At 37.4% G+C, this 23,578-nt stretch overlaps 1 protein-coding gene across 7 annotated transcripts in view; it reads right to left on the bottom strand.

The window, feature by feature from the left end:
• Window positions 1-21,850, bottom strand: part of LOC124171010 — a 51,033-nt gene extending 29,183 nt beyond the window's left edge. For 3 of the 7 annotated variants that reach the window (XM_046550175.1, XM_046550191.1, XM_046550166.1), the window contains exons 1-6: window positions 21,424-21,850; window positions 21,028-21,221; window positions 20,656-20,764; window positions 19,359-19,634; window positions 12,246-12,370; window positions 4,111-4,210 (exon numbers count right to left, since the gene is read on the bottom strand). In XM_046550175.1, coding sequence (XP_046406131.1) covers window positions 4,111-4,210; window positions 12,246-12,370; window positions 19,359-19,634; window positions 20,656-20,764; window positions 21,028-21,221; window positions 21,424-21,559 — 940 coding nt within the window. In that variant the 5' untranslated portion in view covers window positions 21,560-21,850. The remainder of the gene's footprint in view (window positions 1-4,110; window positions 4,211-12,245; window positions 12,371-19,358; window positions 19,635-20,655; window positions 20,765-21,027; window positions 21,222-21,423) is intronic. The other 4 variants (XM_046550141.1, XM_046550157.1, XM_046550183.1 and 1 more) reach the window with 2 other exon arrangements.
• Between the last annotated feature and the right edge of the window lie 1,728 nt (window positions 21,851-23,578).

The raw sequence follows: 23,578 nt of genomic DNA, 5'->3' as shown, positions 1-23,578 counted from the left end.
CAAAAACACGGGACAACACTGGCACTGAATGGTCACAACACAGGGTCAGGGGGACAACACAGGGTCGGCACTGAAGTTAATGCTGGAATTAAAAGTACCAACACTAGATTTAGTAATACCTTACCACATATCCCTAACAATGTTGTTTAAGTACCTCAGGTATTTGCCAATTGCTACCTTTTTCTCCAAGGCAACACAGTTCTTAATATCACGGTGCCACACTGGGATTTTTTGGGACCATTGCTATTTTGATCTAGGATACCCGAAGACCATTTCAACAAATTTTCAGCTGGTCAAATTACTTCTCTAGAGTTCAGTGAAATTTGGCCTAATATTCCTACACTAACAGTTATAATGAGCATTCAAAATTGCTCTCTCACTAACTGATTATTGAGAGAATTAATGAAATTTCAGAATTTTGCAACTCTGGAGGAGATAGAGCCCTGCAGGAGCTGGGATGTACAAAAAAGTAGCAAAATTTTCTGTTTAACACGCTGACCACCATGCCAGTCACAGTGACTAGCGTTGAAACTTCCCACCGTGCCATTTCCATCATAGTGACCAGGTACAGAGCGATTGAGTCCTAGGGGATATTCTCCACCAATGGTTACCAGGAGACTTTGTTTTGGCATCAACTGTAACTGAAGTGGTCATTTTGACCAAATTACTTCACAACAGAATGAAAACCGTTTTAATTTCATTATAAAGATATTTCTACGTGACATGAATCAATAATAGGTATCTGATGAAAAAACACGGTCTATAGCATCTAAGGATATACATATGTTCTAAAACACCATAGCGGTCAATGTGTTAAGTTTGAAATGTAATTAATTTTTGCAGCAGTATCACAGAATGAATGGAAATGGATGGCACAGGTGATTATTATTACTAGAGATGAGTCGATTATCAAATTTCTCGAACTCAAATATCGAATTCGAATTTTAAATCATTGCTCGAATTTCGAATAACGAAGAATTGTGCAAAGCATATTAAACGTACGTTTCTTCTTCTATTTCACTTGATGAATGTATAAATAACAAGGTATACAGTGGAACCTTGATCTATCGTTTTTCAAGGAGATAGACGAAAAAAAAAAACGAAGAATGCAGAAATGTTTGACTAGGTTGCCTATGCAACAGGAAATTCATTATTTTTGCGAGTAATTGTGATTCCTTTTAACCCTTAGGCTGCGGGAACGTTTTTAAACGTTCTGCATGGTGAGTGCGGGAAAAACGTTTTTCTACGTTTGACCAGATTTTCTTACCACTGGCAGCCTTTCCTTAAGATTTTATTGCCGTCCTTTCCGTGGTTGCTTGAACTCGGCCCAACCTAGTGGCAGAGAGCACAAAGGCGTCTTTCAAGGACTGGGCACCCTCACCACGGGGAGCGCAACCCAGATTATCCCTTCTCCGAGAGAGAGAGGTCTCTTTGCTCTCCGCGGCACATTCACGAAGAAAACAATTCCAATGAATCCTTGCATTTCCTAGGAATTTTTTAATCTTGTCATTGTCCATTAGCCGGGGAAACTTATTTGAAAGCATTGGTTATTCTTTCTTATACTTTTGGTGGTGGGTCTGTCGCACCTGCGTAATTACCAAGGACATTTCTTTCCTTTTGAGTATTATATTCTCGTTCTGGATTTCCCACCGAATGGGTTTCCCTTCGAATATCCTGTCTTTTCCACATGATCTATTGATCTTTGCTCAGTTTTTCCAGAGTTTCGGTGGTGTACATTTGCTCCTAATCAAGTACCTACTCGAGTGACTACATTTTGTGAATCTCTTCATTTATTTTCGCTATGGATAGTGAAAATTTGCCATCTCGGCCAAAAAGGAGAAAGGTTTCTCTCGAGGATGAAGTTCTCAATATTTTATTCGACTCTGATTGTGAGGGTGAGGACGGAAATTTTTCCGTACCTGATTGTGAGGGCAGAAAAAAACCCCAGAGAGCATGTTTCGTGTGTAATAATACCGAAAAAAGGGATCAAAAGAGAAAAGACACGCGCTTTTGGTGCAGAGACTGTCAGAAAGCTCTATGTATGGGTTATTTTAGAGATTATCATTCAAATATTGATTTCTAAGTGCCAAAAATACAATAATTTCTGAAAAGAATGCCTATTATAACCTTTATAATCCATTACCTTTACCTACCGCATCTAAATGCTCCCCATAAAGTTCAAATCGGCTGAAGTACGGTTGTAATATTGAGGAATATGGTTAAAAATCAATGGATTTTATTACTGTTTGATATCAAATCGCTCATAAAAATGTCATGCTGGCCAAATTTGAGGAAAAAAATTCATTTACATTCAATTTAGAAAAAGTCACGTTCAAATATTTTAATTTCAATTATGATTCTTAGAAACGGGTCAATTGTATTCATGGTCTGTCGTCAGGGGGTAGGGTGGGTAGTCCCGGATTATGAGGGTCCACTACCTGCTAGACACACGCCCGGGGTCGACGGAAAAATATCTTCCCCTTTCGTGTCCCGCACACAGTGGAAGAAAAATTTTGACGCTCCCGCAGCTAAAGGGTTAAAGGATTCAAACAGGAATTTGGATTAATGGAATATTTTAATTTTATGGAAACAATTTGGGCTTATAGTTGATTCAACTAACATCTCTTTCAAATATCCTGAGGGGACACACCACCTCGTGAAAAAATGATTTCATGCCATCTCAGCATTTACACTGCTACAATGGATTTCTGTCCGATGTATACATTCATATCTACCAAATGCCATTCCAGCGGCACGCCCATCTGATACTCAGCTTCATCCAACTTCTTATTTTCAACAGGTAGCTCATTTTACCCCCACTCTTACTGTCAAGTGCTAGCAGACAATGCGAAGTGTTTTGCAAAATACACGCACTTCTCCACCGGATTTTCTTCAATTATTTTCAGTCCATCTTTTGAAGTTCTCACGAGAAGATGAATTCGAATTGCTATCAGGGAGAAACCAAATACCCTGAGAAAATATCCCTTCGTCTGTGACTGTAACAATAGAGATTTACCGCACCACTCATAAATTGTAACTTGATATATGTTTTCGGAAAAAAATACATCAACTTCCGAGAAGCTCAGCTGTGAGGATATCAAGTTTTGCCAGAATGCTAAGTCTCCATCGTATTTTGACATTTATTTCCTTGCGTAAAATGCTTAAATAAAGTCAGAAATATGTCGTGTTTAGTCTTATTCTTTTTAAATTAGGCGCACATTCCTAATATTTCCATCCAATAATGGTGTGATATCAATTTCCGAAAGTCATTGTTAGATACCTTTTGTGCTAATAGATGACTCATGCAGCAATTGACCTCCAGAAATGGGGAACTTCGAAGCAGGTAGGCAGAAAAAGGTCACTGGGTGAGAAAGAGGGAAGAGTGAAACACGATTCTATTACTATCATGTAACTTGATACATATTTTCTTTTGAAGCTTTTGATTTATGATCTTCGTAATATGAACCCTACGCGAGCTGGGGCCTTTTGTTTGATTTCAGGTAGGAGGAAAGCGTCCGAGGAGGGGCCGAGGGCTGATGGATGGAGCATGTAGCGGATTTTGGGAATTGTGCTACGTAGTTACTATCCCACAGCACAGAGGTTCTCCTGGTGGGGAAAACCGAGGATTTTCGGATATTTTTATCCGATCATTTTCGGTTCCCTACGTCGAACTCTTTTCACCGCTCTTATCTGTGAATTTGATGTAGTTCGTCAACTTGCCTAAAACAGTGCTGCATGCACTAAACGACTGGAGTTTTCTACATTTTTCCGAGTCAACTACCAACGACGTGCGTGCAACAGTGTATGGCACAAAATTCAAAGCATTCGTGGTATTCGAGATTGTACCTTTAGCATAATTATTCGAGATCTTGAATATCGAATACTTTCTAGTATTCGAGGTATTCGAGTATTCGCGGATACTATTCGCACATCTCTAATTATTACTAATGCTTGATACAGGTCAAACCTACACATATTCAACAATGGAAGAGGAGTTAGAGGGTAATGAAGATCTACAATAAGTATTTTACTTATATGCACCCAAATCTTAACTCATAACACTTACTTCTTAAAAAAACAATATACATATATGTAGCACGTAATACTTACCAGTAGTATCTACTCCTGACCTGCTCTGGTCCTTCACTAGGGTAGTATTCCTGAATGAAACTACTTTTCTCCTAATAGAATCATTCTCTTCGTCTGACTCCTGGAAAAATATTTTAGAATGGTTATAGATCTTAGTAACAAACACAGGCGCAGGACAGAGCATACTGTGCATTATTAAAGTAATTTCAAGACACTTGAGACAATCTTATACTCAATCAACAAGCATGTATGTAAGTTACCTTTGTATTACACCTACACACATCATCCTAGTTATTTAATGAAAGGAATAATGAAAATTAGGACAGGACGAAAGGAGTGACTACTATTCTGAAAAATTCTATTCGAGAATCCAGACAAGCAATATGCCAACTATTGGCCAAATTCGGAAATAGAGCTCATAGGATACCGAAGGAAACCACGTTGACAAATCATTGGTATTTCTGGGAATTTACTGATTTTTCTAACTATATTTTTGGTATTAAGCCATCATAACGTCGCAAGTAATATGTATATTTTAAGCATTTATATTCATGTAAAATGCCTTTTCAGTTGCCATTTTTTGCTACAATTCATAATTTACTGGGATGGTGGTTTGTTTGTTTAATGCACTTGGGGTAACCGATGTATTGCAATTTTTCTCTTCTAGCCGACTGAGAATAATGTTATTTTTATCGCAGTCACTTATTTATGGTCATTAGGAACCCTTTGAGTAATGTCCGTGAGATAGTAGAGGGTATTTCAGCTAAAATTTATTAATTCCTTAATATTAACTGCTATTTGTCATTGCCTGTGGGAACTGTAATGCCTCCTCAAAGCCAAGAAAATCTTCCTAGATATTTTCTACTTTAATTATCGCAGAGGCTTGACAACTCATCCTATTGCACCTATGTTATCATCACAACAATATCCTCGATGAGTCAGCCATGTTGGCAAAGTATGTCACTGCTTTCAGCACCCTCATCAGTGATTTGAGTCTCGAATAGTTGAACCTCTAACATCATATCATATTGGGTAATATTGCATTCTGACGATTCAGAATGGAGACATTTTGAGATAGACGTAGCAAGAAATATAAACCTAGAGAAAGCACTCAAATGAGTTGGTGAAAGGAGTGTGTTGGCAACTAACCCCTCCCAAACATATCATACCAAAATATGTACCTATTATTTAATAACCTTCCTCTCCAAATGAAACAAAAACAATCTCCTAAATTGTCTTTTCCTCTAAAATGCTGCCATGAGCTCACCTCCCCATCCCATGTTCCTTCAGGGAAGCCTCCCTCGCACTTTCCACTCCTCAATGGCTCCCCTTACTCCTAACCTAAAACTCATCCTTTTTCAATCACGCATGACACAGTAGTCTGCCCTTCTTCAAATAGCTATGCATTTAACTACTCCTCTGCTTGCCCTCTTAAAAAGAGGTAGTCCAGCATTCATAGCCCAGTTCACCCATACTTTCTTTCTCTGACCCATTCCAAGATCAGCCTCCACAGAGAAAGAGCCTAGGTTGTATTTCTCCCAACATTTCTTCGATTGGTAAGCACACATATTCTTTGTCAGAGGATAAACATCATGTCATATTATAACATAGATACAATAAACTCCTGATTATGGGCTACTGAAGGGAATAGGCAACATAAATAATTGGAAAACACAGCTAACCCAAACCTTCACTTATATTTCTTATTAGCATGTTCATAATTGACAAAAATCAAACAAAATATTATTATTTATGCACATATTCTGCTGCTTTAAGGGCCCATTGAGAAATTTCTTCACCCGATCTCAGATCTTTTTAAGGTGATAATGCCATTGTACTGGTATTCCCACTGCTCCACATACCCCAGCAAACTATCTACAAAGGCGAGAGCCTGACTGTGACTGATGTGACCTCTATTCCCCTAGCTCTGCATCCACTTCCCCTACTGACATCACTTCCACTACCTACTCTCTTACTCTCCCATTTGACCTTGACTGATTGCAGTGTAAACATTCCTTATTTCGATGATATCTCAGGTTCCCATGGGCTCTATTCTACCACAGACAAAGCCACAGCAATTACTGCACATTTGAGATATAAAATACAATTAAATGTTGAAAATATCATTTTCTAAGTCATTATGATACATGGTTATTCATTGAATAAACCCTTCTAAAATTAATCAAGTGTTTATTGTCACTGTCTCACACACTCATTGTCTTCCGCAAAATTAGAGCAGACATCTAAGAAAACTTGAAACATTCCTTGTCAGCAAGTAAAGATAATCATTACATTAAGCAGTTTGCAAATCTGATACAGTAGACTCTTGTTACTACAAACAACTTTATTGTGAAGTTCTCATTTTTACGAAGTAAATCGTTGGTCCCGACAAAAAGGCAAATCCAATCTATAGTAAAAGAAACGTTACTACGAAATTACGAACCTCAGTCCTGGTCCAAGAGGTTATAAAATCAACTTTATTATGAAGTTCTACGGGTAAGCAACAGCATTTAGGTGGGTACGTCATAATCATATGCTGCGTTCCCCTCATTGCACTGTGCCCAAGAGCATCATTATGCTTCTTTTTTCACCAGGAAATACTTCACATTCAATATATATTGTGACATACAACATCATATAATAAGCTTCATTCCTGTGGAATCATCGTGACCCACTCATTATCCATCGTGAATTGGCCGTATGATAAGTCCTCTTCTGATGAACTTCTTCGCACAACTTTCAAAACTTTGAAAAATTCAAACATGCACAAAATTTCAAATCTGGCACCAATGGAGTTGGCTGATGTGAAGCAGTGTGGCATAGAGAAACTCGAACTTTGCGCACCGACTGATCGAAGTACATATCAATTAATCCGTTGTGAAGTCAGGACCTGTTCAGCGTTTGGCAGGTTCTTGCTTCCCGTGAACAGTGATTTTTTCGGCTCCAACCACATTGCACGCACTGCTAGATTACTCGTCACAATACGTTTGAAATAAACTCACACGAGCATTATAAATAATATAAAGGAACTTCTTCTTGCCCTAGGGTGGGCACACAAAAAACTTAAAGATTGATAGAAAAACAAAAAATAAAAGTGAGGAACTTACGGGGAAAGGTTGTTTCTACAAATTTTCGATGGGACGCAGCCCATCTTTCTCAAGTGAGAAGAGGAGGCTCCTCTTCTCACTTGAGAAATTGTAGAAACAACCTTTCCCCGTAAGTTCCTCACTTTTATTTTTTGTTTTTCTATCAATCTTTAAGTTTTTTGTGTGCCCACCCTAGGGCAAGAAGAAGTTCCTTTATATTATTTATATATATTATATATATATAGCAGCTGGCCGGCAACCAGGAGGTTCTGGGTTCGAGTCCCAGTCAGGCCGCATTTCTACCCTCTGATTTCTGGCTTTTTTCCACCTACCACAGCAACGTTGTCCTCGTCCTTTTTCCATTATATGTTCCTATCCCTTTCTTTCCTTACCTCTGAATTTATATGTATGTTTGCGCTTAAGGAGGAACCATCATTTCAAACATGCCCGAAACCCTCCCCTTATTTTGACATATGTTGTTGCTCATTATTTTTTCTATCGAATAGTGAAAAAATATTACTATGTCACCGGCCATTTAAGAAAGATTTATGGATTTGAAAATGACGGATTTCCACCTTGAAATACATTGTCTTTATGGGAGAATGATGACCTTCCCTTGTAAAACATTTTTTATCTCAAATTTGGCCCGAAATATATCGTTGAAAAATTGGCACAGCATAGAATAGACATTGATGCTTAATATATGTATTTTTTTAGAAGGGGTTACCGATATGTTAGCGCCAGTATTTAAGTTTAAAGAACATACTTCCGGTTTTCTGCAGAGCGAGCAGCCATTATGCGGCGGAGGTAGTGGCAACGTTGCAAATATACGGAGGTTAAATATGAAGAGCGATATTGCACCTGTCGACCGCTGCATAATTCCAGTGAATTGAATTTTTCGGAGTCATTTTTCTACGTATTCATTAAACGAATATTCAGTTCATCTCGAAACGTGCTATACACCGAAGTATGAAATTTATCAGTGCTGGTTGTTACAGTAATTCCTATATGCGACTACATTTTATTAAACATACGAATAATCATGACCGGAATTCAATACATCCCTTGAAATTGTCGGCGTATCGCTTCAAAAGCGAAAATGATAGAATATAATGAGACTTGCGATAGTTTATCTGTTCTTCTGAATACTACTTCAAATTGTTTTACGTTTATTTCGAAAAATATGCAACGTTTTCAACTTGTAGAAAATACTTATTTAAATAGAAGTTCTAAGCGTAAAGTAGAAAATCTAGCGCATTATGTATTTAATCATCAGTTTAATTGATATTAAATGTCTAGAATAAGGTGTACAGGTAAATGAATGTACCACGAGACAGGCATATTGCCGTTGGGTACCGACAATGTAGTATTTGGAAATACAACTTCGCGAACGTACTAATTAATCGAATATTCACCCATGTAATTCTTCGAAAGTAGAAAATAAAATAGACAAGAGTACTTCCTTTTTCACTGACCAAACAATTTACTTTGATACGTTTTCCAAAGGTCCAATTAGCATAATTTGAAAAAACAACAGTAAATACATTTACCTATTCATAAAGTCATTGCAGGAGGATAAAAATTAGAATGCATTCCTGAACAATCGATGGCAGCTGACATAAGTGAGTCCGTAGAAGTTGCAATGCCAGCCTTCCAAATTTACTGAAACTTCGGCACTAGGAACAAGTATTATTTAATTATCCTGATACTAATGATTCGAATTATATTTGGGTTATAAATGACACATTAGTTTCTAATTTTCACTAATCAACTCCTTATTAATAGTATGGATGAGGCTATTGAATGGAAAATCTACAAAGAAATAATCATTAAAGAGCTTTGTGTCAGTCATTCGACAGGGACTTTAATCTTCATAAATCAAGACATAAACATTGATTATTTAAACAATGATGGACACTTTATGTTGGGAAATATTGCAAAAATTTCTTAAGAAATTAAAAATGCACGTCAACGATTCGGTATCCTTCAACAGATGCACTCGTTGAAATCGCTTCAATGGAATTGATGGATTCACTTTCGGCCACATTTCGTTTCCTCAAATAATCCAAGCTCTTACCATTACCTTCAGACACAAATTTGCCTTTAAATCGGCATAATGACGCCATCACTTCAGCTCAAAGGTATATTTAATAACTTAAGGCTAATTAAAAGGGATAATAAAACGAGTAATATTGTCACAATGCAACGTAACTCTACGAGGTAACGTAAACAAACAAAGGTGCTCAATCGCTGTGAAACTACGATATGCTGGCAGCGTTGTCAAGTTGGTGGTCAGCAATTATAAATAAACCATTTTTCCAAATTAAGTTGAAATTAACAGAGCAAAAGGTCTCATTAGTTAAGTTCATTTTATTCATCACAAATGATGTAGTTATAAAGCTTTACTGTATTTCCAGAGAAAGTACTTAAATTCTTCCGATACCTAAGAGTCAATATAACAGCCATTCTTCATATCACTAGATTATTCCATTTTAAGTAAAATTCATGCATTGTACATCTATTTTGATTGATTTAGCATTACTTTTAATTTTTATGAATGACTAATTTAGCGATTTTAACTCGTTTTTATCGAGTTTATCTAACTAATGAAAGCAGTATTTCGAAGCGCAGGTTCCTCCTTAAGGCGCCGTGTGAATGAATGAAGTAGTGTATCGGCCATATTGGCTTATTTCACTTGGGCTCTGCGTGCCCCGAAACGCATGTTCCTGTCTCTTTCCTACTATCGTGTGAGTGTGTACCTTTCCTTTCATCCTTGTGTCCTCGTCCATTCCTTCCCTTGGTGAGTGGTGAGCTGCCCCAGGGCCTTTCAGCAGCTTTCTTTCCTTACCTCTGAATTTATATGTATATTATATATAACACTTTTCCTGTTTAGAGTCAAAGCATATACTTCATTAAACAGTTTTTTTTATAATTAACCCCTCAACGCCGTCATGCGTACCCAGTACACGACCTTTAAATTTCGTATGCCGCCGTCATGCGTACCCAGTACGCTTCCTGACCTACTGTATATAATATTTTTTCTCCGCCAGATATTGTATGTTAAATTAAAACTAATTGCTCTATCTTTTGAAGAAATGTTTTTCCACTCCAATAAAATATTCATAGCGGCTTTATGCCTTCAAGATTTTTTTAAAAGCCTTTGATAAAATTCTGTTTTAAACCAGCGCGTTGACGACTTCGGTCCAAAAACTCAACGCCTTCCTTCAACTGTTCTATCATGAAAACTTCCGCCTATTCTGCTTAAGAGACGTCAAGAAGGGTCAGCTACTTTAGCTTGAGATACGGTATCTTCTAAGCTCAATGCCTTCTCTCCGTCGTCTCCTTGTTTGTCGTCACCTCGAGCCCCAAGTGTGTTTGGTCCGCTTCGTTAGTCCTTAGCGTCCTAAGCAAAGGGGCCATGTGCTTCGCTCTGCATTTATTTTATTTTTTTCTGGTAATCAACGAAGTCAACAGTAATCAACGAAGATAAGATTCCATCTAAACAGTCAGCGTATACCACGGCCCCTTCGAGATATTTTTGCGTCTCTTGAGGAAGCTTCTAAACCACGAGCTTCAGTCCACTAGAGTCATTCATGCTGTGTCGTGTTCTTTCAGGCAGTGTGTTGAAATTCTCATCGGGTGTACTTCCTATGTGTGGTACTTTTTATAATTGGGGATCCTACGAAAAGGGAATAGTATTGAAAGGCAAAAAAGAGACTCGGAAGTCTGTGTGTGTTAGGTTATAGTAAATTCATTGGTGGTGTGTATTTCAAGGACCTGTTATTGCATTCGTACCTAATGGAAAGAAAATGCCATTACAAGTGGTGTATGAAGTTATTTAGGAGACTATTGAATGAGGCAGTCCTAAATTCATATGCTGTTTACAGGAAAAACACGTATAAAAATTTGACTCATCATTTCGCGTGCCTTGGTCGAGGTAATATTTTTGAAATATCGAACATCATACGAACTGTTTGGACATGGCCGTCACTTATTACACAATTTAGTACCAAGACTCACAAAAATACATTTCAAATCGAAGTCTCAAAGGAGGTGTGCAGTTTGTGCCCAAAATGGGAAATGAAGAGACTGCGTGAAAAATGTGCTGTGGGATTATGTTTGGATTGCTTCAAATCATGTCACACGAAGCAGATTTTCTAAGGTAAATCATTTGAATATTCAGATATTGACGTTTGAAACATTAGCACGTGATTACCTATATGAAATGATACGGTGATAATGGAAGAAAGTCAGAGAAGTGGGCGGAGTGGTAAATTTTCAAGTAGGCGAAACGGGTAATCCTATCAAAAGTATCCAATCTGTTATGAAATTTTCAACCACAAATAACTAAATAACATCATTTACATAATTGTATTTTTTTAATGCATGGAATGTTATAGATCTCGTAGCTTATTCGAAACCAAATTAAAATCTTTCAAAATTGAAAATTTATTCATTAGTTCATAAAAGGAGATACATAAAACAATAAATATTTTTTCAAATCGCTCGAAAATTTATTATATAGTAGCGCATTATATTACGCAAGTTTATAAAAATTTTCAACAATACTGATCTCATATTATGAAAGATATAAATTATTGAATGATAGTATGCAAAAAAGGCGAAGTCGTTTAAATCTCATCCGGCCGCTGAGATGGGATTTAATTAAATGCCCGCCGCGCTTGAGGGGTTAAGGAGGTTTGTTACCAAAGGTTTTTACATGCATAGTCCAATGGAATTGTCAGTCTGGGGCTATAACTTAGAAATAGAGGTTTACCTAAAATTTTGCTACAAGGAGGTTGATTGTATAGAATTTTTATTGCAGTCAGTTTCAGCTAGAAGAGTTATAGGGAGCTCTAAAATATTTTAAAGTGCCTCATTCATTTGAAAAAATCGCTCAAAACAACTTTTAAATCATGATTTTCATCAACCCTGAGGTGTTCGTCAAATGAGCACATTTCTCACAGATAAGGTATACTCCTCCGTTTGTGACATAAAACTGTTTTATATCTAAAACTCTGATGGGTGTTAGTGAGGTAGTTTGAGTCTTTCTAAAAAAAAAATAGATACCTCTTCAGACTCTTTCTCATCCATTTCAGTATTCCCAATGCCTTCTTCATCCTCCTCCAAACAAGTTGATAACCCACCGGGTCTTTCACGTGTTTCTTCCATGTTTCGAGAAATATCCTCAACAGCTGAAATATAAAGAATAATGAGACACTAGAATCTTTACTACAATACATTAATTAATGCATTAATTTTAATATATATAAATAATATATAAATATATATAAATAATTATATATAAAAGAAAGTCGAAAATCGTGTTAGTTAGAACACTTATAACTTGAGAACGGCTGCACCGATTTCAATGAGACTTGGTTCTTTGGATTCGTCTCAGGCGGGGTTAACATATAGGCCATTAAAAAAAGGATAATTTCACAAAAAAAATTCATCTCTTTCCTATGGACATGCTTTTAGGAGTTATAGTAACACAACAATTGATAAGTCGGTCAAAACTACAAATTAAATAATTTGTTTTGTTTTTACCACTTTAATAACTGATTTTAGTAACAATATAACATTTTAATTACTAAATACAGTAAACTCTTGATTTTACGAAGCAGGATTTTACGAAGTTTTCGATTATACGAAGTGATATTGCGGTCCCGGTGAAAAGCCTATGCTAAATACATGGCGCTATTCGATTATACGAAGTTTCGATTATACGAATTTTTTTGAATTTACGAACCTCGGCTCGGTCCCTAGGAGCAAATGGCATTCGTTTATACGAACTACGGCGAAAAATTTGTCAACAAAACTAGTTACGCCGGCGTAAGTAGCTAAAAAATCAGCGCTTCCAACTGTGGTCCATCAAAAGTGCGAAATCGTAAATGATAATGCAACTTTGGAGAGAAATGGGTCGCCAAAAACCTCACTGTGGGAATTTAGGGGGACTAGGAGTTCAGTTAAAATATCGCGGCTGACATTATGCCCCTATTTACGTGCCTGTTCGTAAACATAGCATCGACAATAATTTGTAGTTAAACATGTCAGGAAGGTCGCGCGGAGTATTTCGTACACCCCTAATTAACCCTTTGCACTGCTGTGAACGTACTTCGAAGACTACTTGACTACTTTTCGCCGAAGCACTTCGAAGGGTCCCTAATCCGGGACCCTTTCCTCGACGAGCTCACCCTCGCTGGCCCCTGAAACTGGGCTATTTTTTAATGCATTACCTGACGCAACCCTGGGTTTCAAAGGGCAAAGGTGCCATGGGGGGAAAAAGAGTAAAGTGCGTGTTACTGTGGGGCTGTGCGTCAACCAAACGGGCACGGACAAAATAAGCCCGTTGTCATTGGGAAATTTGAAAGGCCACGGTGCTTAAAACATGTAAAATTGGAAGCCCTCCCCGTTTTTTACCATGCAAATGAAAACAGCTGGATGACCCGAGAAATTTTACAGCAAACGGTTATACGTCTACAGAGAAAAATTGCTGGAGAGAACAGCAAAATTGTTTTAATAATGGATAATGCCACCGTTCATAAATACGTGGAAGATCTAAAATTGGCTAATGTTCGAGTCCTCTTTTTACCCCCGAACTCGACTAGCAAGTCCCAGCCCTTGGACCAAGGCATTATCCAGGATTTTAAAGTCCTATACCGGAAGAAGCTTGAGCGGTATTACTTGCAATGGATCGGTATGTATACATTCATCTATTTTGCTCATGTGCGTTTGGATATCGATTTAGATATTTTTATTCATGATTATCATTCTTTCAAATCTATTTGCTACTTTTATAAATGGGAACAGAAATTAATAACATCCCGAAATGGACGTTGATACATGCAATCCGCGCCATAATATCTTTTTGTGTATATATTGGCCTTTGTGAATGAACAACTTAAATATCTTAAGTACTGGGCTCTATTTACCGCCAATTTATATTTCAGGCTTCTCGTAATGAAGACGCACTTCCAAGTCTAACCATGAACTTTCTTCTCACGCGCTTCCCCGTTCTCCCATGCTGGGGTTCTGTCTTTCCAAAGCCGTCCCTTCCCTCCTGCCGCCTTTGGCTGATCTTGCTGACACCCACCTTACGCATCCCAAACCCCTCCTTCCCCTGCATTTCCCATTCACTCCCTCCCTAAGGTGACTGAGCTTGTGTGCGTCGCAAAAAAATACGGCCCCCAAAAGTAGACTGAGGCAGAGCTGAAGGCCATTTCCCCACCCTTCTTTGTCCTGCCCCCTTCACCAGTCCTTGTGATGACCACACTTCTTCCCTCAGGCAATCCCCATCCCACTCTTATTCACCCCACCCACTGGGAACATTCCCCGATTGTGGAGAAGGGCATGGTTCATCTTTACCTGCAACGGGGGTAAGTTATTAACCGGAGAGAGGCTGAAGAAGTATCTTCCACAATCGGGGAAATGGTGCCGTGCTTATAATTGTCTCTCTTCTTCTCAGCTGACTTTTCAATTGAAATTATTTTCTTTGCTCTTTCCACACTACATTTATTTACGATTATGGCGCGACTATTTTTTAGCGCTAAAACTAAGAAAATCTTTTCTCTATGTCAATGATCCTTTGCATAACTTTCAATACGACGGAGAAAGGAACACGAAAACTAAATGAGGTGACGATACAGGTTTTTGCGTGTCATTTTTTGGGAATTCACGCTAGTGAACCAATACTTAACCACGCTGAGAAATGATAAAACGTCTCTTGTAGGAAAACAATCAATGTGGATAATAACATTTCTATCTATGTTTCTCCGATACTGTAAGATTCTCCTGTCGTTTTCTGGTTGGAACCTTGCTCCTGTCGGCATAAAAGGAGAGAAACATACTATATGAACAGGTCACCTCACACCCGGTATGAAGAATACAGTCCTGATGAAGGATTAAGTCTTTTATGGCAACGTCTGCGAAGATGATGGAACACAGTAGTCGGACGGAGAACTCAAACAGAATTTACTTCAAATATTCGCCAGAAGATAATCACATCCTACGTTATTTATGATCGTAATTGAATCTCAGTGAAAATAGAGCACATTCTGCTGAAAATACGAAGTAACTCCAAATATTAACTTACGAAGGTTATTTTGGAAACGGGCTAAGACCCTTGTTTTTCTTTTTTTCTCGTCACTGAGCGATAGAGGGCGACATAAATGGCGATTAGGCCGGCTGCCGCTAAAATTCCGTGGGTGTCAGAAACAAATATCTATCTTTTGCATACTTAATAGTAGCTATTGGCTCCTAACCACAAATTTATTACTGTAAATTCTTATAATAAACATTGCAATTCATTATTTGATTACGTTTTCTAAACTGGTCGGGAATTTCTTTAGCGATCGTTGATGTTGAAGTATGAACAAGAAATGGGAATTTTATGGTGGTATAATTATTTAACGATTTTTCACATCATAAATCGAGAGCAAAAAGCCTTTTCTATGAATTATACCGAGAATAACCACCTAAAGCATTTAAATAAGACCACTAAAGACAAAAAACGGCGGAAGAAACAAAAGCGAACATTTTTTTCGTGACTTATGAAAAAGGTTTGAATTTACGAAACTCGATTTTACGAAGTGCCAATTTTCCGGTCCCACTGACTTCGTAAAATCAAGAGTTTACTGTATATTCAAAATATTAATTAAATTGAAATTACATTTTTAAAATTTAATTCGAGCTGATTGTAAGCCCAGCCGTGGCCCAGCTCGAGTTGACACTTCACTACCGTGTTTGTAAACAAATCTCCAAGCAATTGTTGACAAACGGTAATGTCCGTGTTCCTGTCGAGGAATCGAGTAGTTTTAACTCATTTCCTTGGAATGATTGCAAATTGGTTTCAGCGGAAGGTAAGCTCATCAACAAAGAGTTCCAGAATATGATTGATCACCAAAAGAATCAAAGATGGTTGATTTAGCGAGCAAGAACGAAGATGTGGATGACTAAAACGAGGTTAATTCAAATAGTTCGTACTCTGCATGGATTCGAATCTTTTAAAAGTGTAACAAACGAAGACGAAATCACCAACTATCTATCTGAATATTTTAAGTCCTTGGACATACCTGGCTTACCAAGGCACGATTTACAGAAAAATGTAGTTTCTGTGCTCATGATCTTTCGAAGCCTAAACCAACCATAACTATCCAACGGAACGTGTTTGATCATTAAAAAAATTGGTGATGAATGTGATTCACGCAACTTTACTCAAAGCAAAATTCAAAGGTTAGGAAGTCCTCATTCCGTAGATTCCATGATCTCAACTCATATGCCCTTTTGAGCTTAAACGTATTCAATTTACAAATCGTGTTGCATTCGTGATAACGATTAAAAAATCGCATGGTCATTCTTTCAGTTTTTGTGTTGTTTGTGCTCATGAGCTAATGAAAACCCATGATTTTCTCATGGTCAATTTAGCGTGCTATGTTCACGAGTCGATAAACCATCCTCTGTATTTCTTCCTTCGCTTCAAGTGCGTAGCTAGGATAGGGGGTTTTGGGCGCAGCTAATACCACGGGTCTGTAGGGTATAGAAAACTCGCTAAGGTAAGCGGGAAGTGTGGGGGCACTTCCCCCAGACATTTTTTAAGATAAATGGTTCAAAATAGTGGGTTTTGTGGCTGTGTGAATAGTTAAATATGTTTTGTTTGTTAGTCATCCGTCCCCCAAATATTAATAACAAAATCTTTCATAAAAACATTTTTTTTGCTCTTGGGGGGGGGTTTATCCCCCAAAACCTCCCCTCGCTGCATCACTGCTTTGCTTCGCTATATTTATTTAGCTTCATCCGCTTCATCTTGCGCCTGATAACAAAACAAAAACTGTTGTTTCTCAGAAGGTGCTTGACGCAAGACATTAAACCCGAATGTGTAGGGCTCACCGTGGTGCGTTTACGCATGCAGTACGTTTACGCAGTGCATTTTTCCCAAACAGAGATACTAAAACTGGCGCGCCTTAAGTCATTTAATGTGAATGCTGCTTCATAGGGTCTTTTCTTGCATGATTTTGAGCATCAGTCAAGCGTCGGTCTGGGGTCGTGTCAACCTGCCCCCTGAATGGGCCAAGGGTATGCATCAGACTTGGACCTAAAAACATTTTTTTACAGCTAATAACGCAAATAGCCAACAACTGAATGCGTATAATTTTTATTTCATGAACTGCTTTATTAAACCACAATGCCCAAAATTTCTTAAGCGAAAACGTAAGAAAATTTGTTGAAAAAAATCCGCGTAAACGTGCTCCGATTCACCCTATGTAGATTCAATAAAGAAAATGTCTTTCTGACAAGCAATTTTGGTACTCATTTATGTACGTAGTTTTATTGAATTTGTATCCTTATTTTATTATAATAAATTAAACATGATTAAAAACGATACAGCCGCTCTTGATTTATAAATGGTGTAACTAAACTGTAAGTTCATTGATTGTTAGGCGGTACGAAGTTCGCTGGGTCAGCAAGTCGATTGGGCGCTTGAATTCATCAAGCGGGTAATTAGGTTGGTGGGAACATAGTTGTGTCACGTGTTGCCGAGTATTTTGTCCATAAGTGGTTTGATATTCAAAAATTTCCCCGCCGTTTTTTGAAAGGGTAAGGAACTACATTTTTCACTGTTAAAAATATTTGTTATTTTCAATATGATTTGATTTGATGGATAATTCATTCTAAGGATCGATTAAGTTAATCATTGACACATAATCGGAATAAGGTTTTAAAAATTTCAAGAGAGTGTTGATTATGTGGGTTTTAAAGTCCATAAGCATTGTGATAAGCGACTCTTGAAAATAAAACGCAGATTCTTTAGATAAATATATAAAGATATACCACTCGCAAAACAAATATCCATAATGAAGTTTGTAAAATACTGAATTGTAACGATTCCTCAAATTTCTTTGGTCTTAAAAAAATAGTTATTCTCAAGATATTCCAATTTGCAAAAAAGCTTTGGCATATTTGCTATCATTATCCTATCGAATTATCAAGTATACTGACACGTGCATTGAAAATTAGCAATCCGATTGATTTACCTTCCACTCTTTGAGCATCAACACTAAAATTCCTGTTCGACTAAATACGTGGATGCAAAATCCTGTATGTTATAACGATTCGATATATTTTAAGAAAAAGCATATTCGATATACATCAATGGTGAGACTACATGCAAAACATATTTCCATTGGGAATTGTGAGGAATACCAAGATGTACCCAGCACCGAATTTCATTGGTCCAACGGATACACTATTCAACTCATGAAAATTTTATGTATTTGTTATAATAATCGAATCCATTCTTCGATTATACTGATATTTGTACTGTAAAATCCGCAATGCTCTTGATTTACCTTCCAATCTATGGCTATCTGCCATATAATTATCCTGGTCAAATAAGTCCTTGGATGTAAAATCCTACATGTTATAGCAATACGATATGTTTTAAGAAAAAGTAGATTCGATATATACCGAACGTGAGACTATACACAAAATATATTTCATTTGGGCATTGTGAGGAATACCAAGATGTACACATAAACCAAATTTCATTGGTCCAACGTATGTACTAATCAAGTTTTGCCAATTCGCGTATTTGCTACAATAATCGAATCGATCTTTCGATTACACTGCCATCTGTACTGCAATATCCGCAATGCCGTAGATTTGAAATCCAGTTAATGGGCATCTACTCTATATTTCCTGGTCAACTATGCCGTTTGATGTAAAATACTGTATGTTATAGCAATTCGATATATTTGAAGAAAAAGCATATACGATATATATCGAACGTGAGACTACATACAAAAAATATTTCCATTGGGCATTGTGCGGAATACCAAGATGTACCAATTAACCATATTTCATTGGTCCAACGGATATACTATTCAAGTTATGCCAATTTGTGTAATAGCTATAATAATCGAATCCATTTTTCGATCATACTGACATATGCACTGTTAAATACGCAATGCTATTGGTTTAACATCCAGTCTATGGTCATCTACTATATAGTTCCTGGTCAACTATGCCCTTGGATGTAATATCCTATATGTTATAGCAATTCGATATATTTGAAGAAAAAGCATATTCGATATATATCGAACGTAAGACTACATACAAAACATATTTCCATTAGGCATTAAAATTGTTAATAACAAAATATGGTATGCAAAAATTACAACTCACTTTCTGCACTCTCTTCTTCACTTGGAGCTACATTCTCATCAGCTGCATCGTCATCAGCTACATCATCATCAGCTACATTGTCATTGGCTACATTTTCACTGAGTGTATTTCCATCAGCCACTCTATCATCTCTGTTCATCACAACACGCCTTAAACTTATAGTAGGATGCCTGATGGTAAGCCCAGCAACCATTGGATTAACTCTGAGCTTCAGAGGCTGATGTGAAGATGTAGGCATGCAAGGACTGGATGCTGTATTCCTTAGGTGATGAAGACCTAATACAAGTATGCACAATTGATACTGCTTAGAAAAACCTGCAACCTGCTTAGAAAAACCTTAGAAACTGCCGCAAAGGTGCTAATTCATTATGTAGTTAACGATCCTATTCCCACAAACTATGGGATGAATATTGGCATAAGTCACATATTTAAAAATTTTACCTTTACTTGATGCTAAGTGCCCTGAATGAGGGTGAAAGCTGGAGAATAGAGAAGAAGAACAGGAAGTAAAAGCAATCATAGAGAAAGTGCAAAAACATCATGTAAGACAATATATTTGATGCAAAATCTCATCTTAAAATGACGTCGCTTTTCATAAAGCATGATTTTACAATATGTTTAAGACATCAAGTAAAACTAAAATTGTCAGGTGGTCAAAAATGATTGGTTTCCTAGGCTACCAAAATGCAAGACACCATTTCATTGGTATTTAGGGATGCCAAGATGAGGCTGGAGACAACCAATTTAATTTCTACTATTTCAACATCAAAAGTTGGCAAACTTTTCACTACCTGTAAGTTGCATGACCAAATCACCTTGGCTACATGACACCAAAATACCACAAGGTATAATATTAATAATACTTCCACAAGATATGTGTATTCATGAATTAAAAAGTTTACTAAATGTGAGAGATACTCATTACTCATTTAACTCTCTTGCTGCACAATATGCTAAAATAATTAATAGCTAAATTTGTGCAGGTCACATTCTATTGTTTCAGCGAATGGTTATAGCACATTGCTGACTTTCCCAAGCCATCCATTGCCAACTCACCACCACTACTTTGCCAATCATTTCCATATGAGAACAAGAAAATTCATGCATTAATTGTCTCAGCAAATTTAACTCTAAAATGGATTACGGGACTAATTACGAATTTCTGCACAGAATTTGTCACGGGAATAAGTATGCACCAGCCAAAAAATAAGAGGAAAGAGCTTAACAATTAACAAAATATGAAAACCAAAGACATTAGCCAAAGAAGTCCTCAAGAGTTTATAAAATGTTCGTTTACCTTTTGGTTCCTCATAGCATAATCCCATAGCTAGCTGAAGAGACTCTGTAAGAGACACAGAATGCTTCACTGCATCTCTTAAATGATCCATCACACCTCTCTGAAACAACTAAGGAAATATTTGATATTGAGCAAGTAAAAATGAATGTATTCCCAAGCAAATTTCACAAGAGAAATTTAATTCCATGATAGTAGTAATTTTAAAGTAACATAAAAGAATTTCCCCCCTAGATATAGCTATAGATAAATACGAGAAATCAAAGAAACAACACTTATCAACAGGTAACCTCCATAACTTAACTGCTTCGAAAGGTTTGAAAAAAATCGCAGTTACGCTATTCTTCTACACTAAAAATTAAACAAAATACTCACTTTCAATGACTCCCTACTTTCACATAACTGCTTCTCCAACCCATGCACCGAAAGTCGAGTATCATGAAGTCGAGCGTTTAAGTTCACGTTCTCGGTTACCACTGCTCTAAACCTTTCTTTCTCGCAGCTCAATGCACGGGCTAGATCACGGTTGTTTCTCAGCAATAATTTACGATGAGATGTATTCTGACTACCTGTAATTTGTTGAAACAAAATATAAACATTTACAGAGAGAATTATTTACAACAACTAGGCTGTAACGATGAATGAAATGACGGCGAACGCTTAATTCATCATTGAATCCGATGAGGCTAACTTAATCATTTCCCTGATACAAAATAATGATTCAAACAAAATAAAAAATCATAACAATACTAAGGTTTATTTCTATCATACCACTCTTTGATCTAGAGCCATTTCGTCCCGGACTGACAAGGTTTCTTCTAAGCTTGCCAACAGGCACTGAAAATATTTTCTTGACTCCATGGCGTCTGCTGAATGTCTTTGAAGTAGAATTTTTTTCCTCGACCATTTTAAAGGTAACTAATCGTATATAACACAAAGTAAGATCGTCAGAGAGATTCAGAGATATCTCCAGCAATACTTCGATGACACACTGCACATATCCCTACACAATTTGCTGAACGAGAACAAATAGCGAATGATCATTGTTTAAATCACTGCAGTCAAATTCATTTCTCATTATGTCTGTAAATATTAAGCAAGTATGTATAATTTTACATATTTTCCCTCTACATTCAACTTAACTACTCCCACTACCTTCAACTGTTCTCACAGCTTTCACGCTTTCAGCTTTCAACGCTCCCAACCAACCAGTGCGATCTCTTACGGGGCTTCCGGGTAACTCAGAGTCCTCTATATTGCCATATAATAACTACTGAGAGAGTAGTGTTGAGAGAGCAATCTAGAGGACTCTGGGGTAACTTGCACTCTCACGCCATCTGAGAGAAGTATTGAAGTTGTAGGGGAGGTGAGAGAGGGAGGGGGAAGTAGGGGAGGGTTTTCGTGGAACTCACGTGGTCCACGTGGTCCCAGCGCCGTTATAACCACGTGACCACGTTTTGAATCTGTTCTCTTGGCAAGTTAGGAGCTCTCGTGATCCGTGTGATAAGGCTTTATTTTTATAAAGTGAAAATGAAGCACTACCGTAGTGTTTTGGAGTGTGGTGCCCATATTTCGGATGGGAGGTGGTGTACTGCCTTCTGCTTCGTATGTCAGTGTTAAAGCCAGTTCTCTGATTTATATTCAGTGCTCACGCGCCTGTTAATGCATTGGATTCACAACTGTCTTTTGCTGAAGTGTTTGTGTTGTGTTGAAGTGCCTCCGACTGTTGGTTTAATTGTCTTGCATGGTTATGCTGTGGTGTACTGCCTTTTGCTTCGTATGTTAGTGTTAAAGGTAGTTATCTGATTGCTATTCAGTGCTCATGTTCCTATTTTAATGCATTGCATTCACAACTGTCCTTTGCTGATAGTGTTGATTGCCTCTAACTGCGTGTTGGTTTAATTTTCTTGCTTGGTTATGCTGGGTTGTACTGCCATTGGCTTCATATGCAAGTGTTGCGGCGAGTTATCTGATAAGTATTCAGTGCTTACGTTCCTATTAATGCATTGCGTTCACAACTGTCCTTTGCTGATTGTGCTGAAGTGCCCCTGACTGTCAGTTGGTTTAATTTTCTTGTATGGTTATGCTGGGGTGTGCTGCCATTTGCTTCATATGCATGTGATAAGCAAGTTGTCTGAATGCTATTCGGTGCTCACGTTCCTATATTAATACATTGCGTTCACAACTGTCCTTTGCTGATTGTGTTTAAGTGCCTCTGACTGCCTGTTGGTTTAATTGTCTTGCATGGTTATGCTGTGGTGTACTGCCTTTTGCTTCATATGCAAGTGTTGTGGCTAGTTATCTGATAACTATTCAGTGCTCACGTTCCTATTAATGCATTGCGTTCACAACTGTCCTTTGCTGATTGTGTTGATTGCCTCTAACTGCGTGTTGGTTTAATTGTCTTGCTTGGTTATGCTGGGTTGTACTGCCATTGGCTTCATATGCATTTGATAAGCAAGTTGTCACATTGCTATTCATTGCTCATGCACCTATTAATGCATTGCATTCACAACTGTCTTTTGCTCAATGTGTTCGAGTTAGCAATATTTCTTTCCTTATCCCTGAATGTGAGGTTATTTAAATGCCTTAGTATTTTTTCGTGCTTTATAAAATTGTTTCGAACGTAAGGCATTGAAGTGGTGATCTATTGTTTTTCAGTGATCTTTTTCAAATGTTAATGTTGCCTTGTTTTATAAATGTATTACTGTTTTTTATCAATAAACATGACTTAATGTTTAATTACCATTGTTTTTTATTTAAAAGAAACAAAAAGTTTTGTTTTTCAGGAAATGCGAGTATTAACATCACTGTGTATACTGGATGACATATTTGAATACCCAGTTTTGCCGCTAATTGTCAGTGCTGCCATCTATCGGCAGTCAAGTACACTTTTTTCGGGCTGCCATCTATAAATATCACTGTA

Source organism: Ischnura elegans, chromosome 1 (assembly GCF_921293095.1).
Source record: "Ischnura elegans chromosome 1, ioIscEleg1.1, whole genome shotgun sequence".
NCBI lineage: Eukaryota > Metazoa > Arthropoda > Insecta > Odonata > Coenagrionidae > Ischnura > Ischnura elegans.
This window is presented reverse-complemented; position numbering and strand designations above follow the sequence as displayed.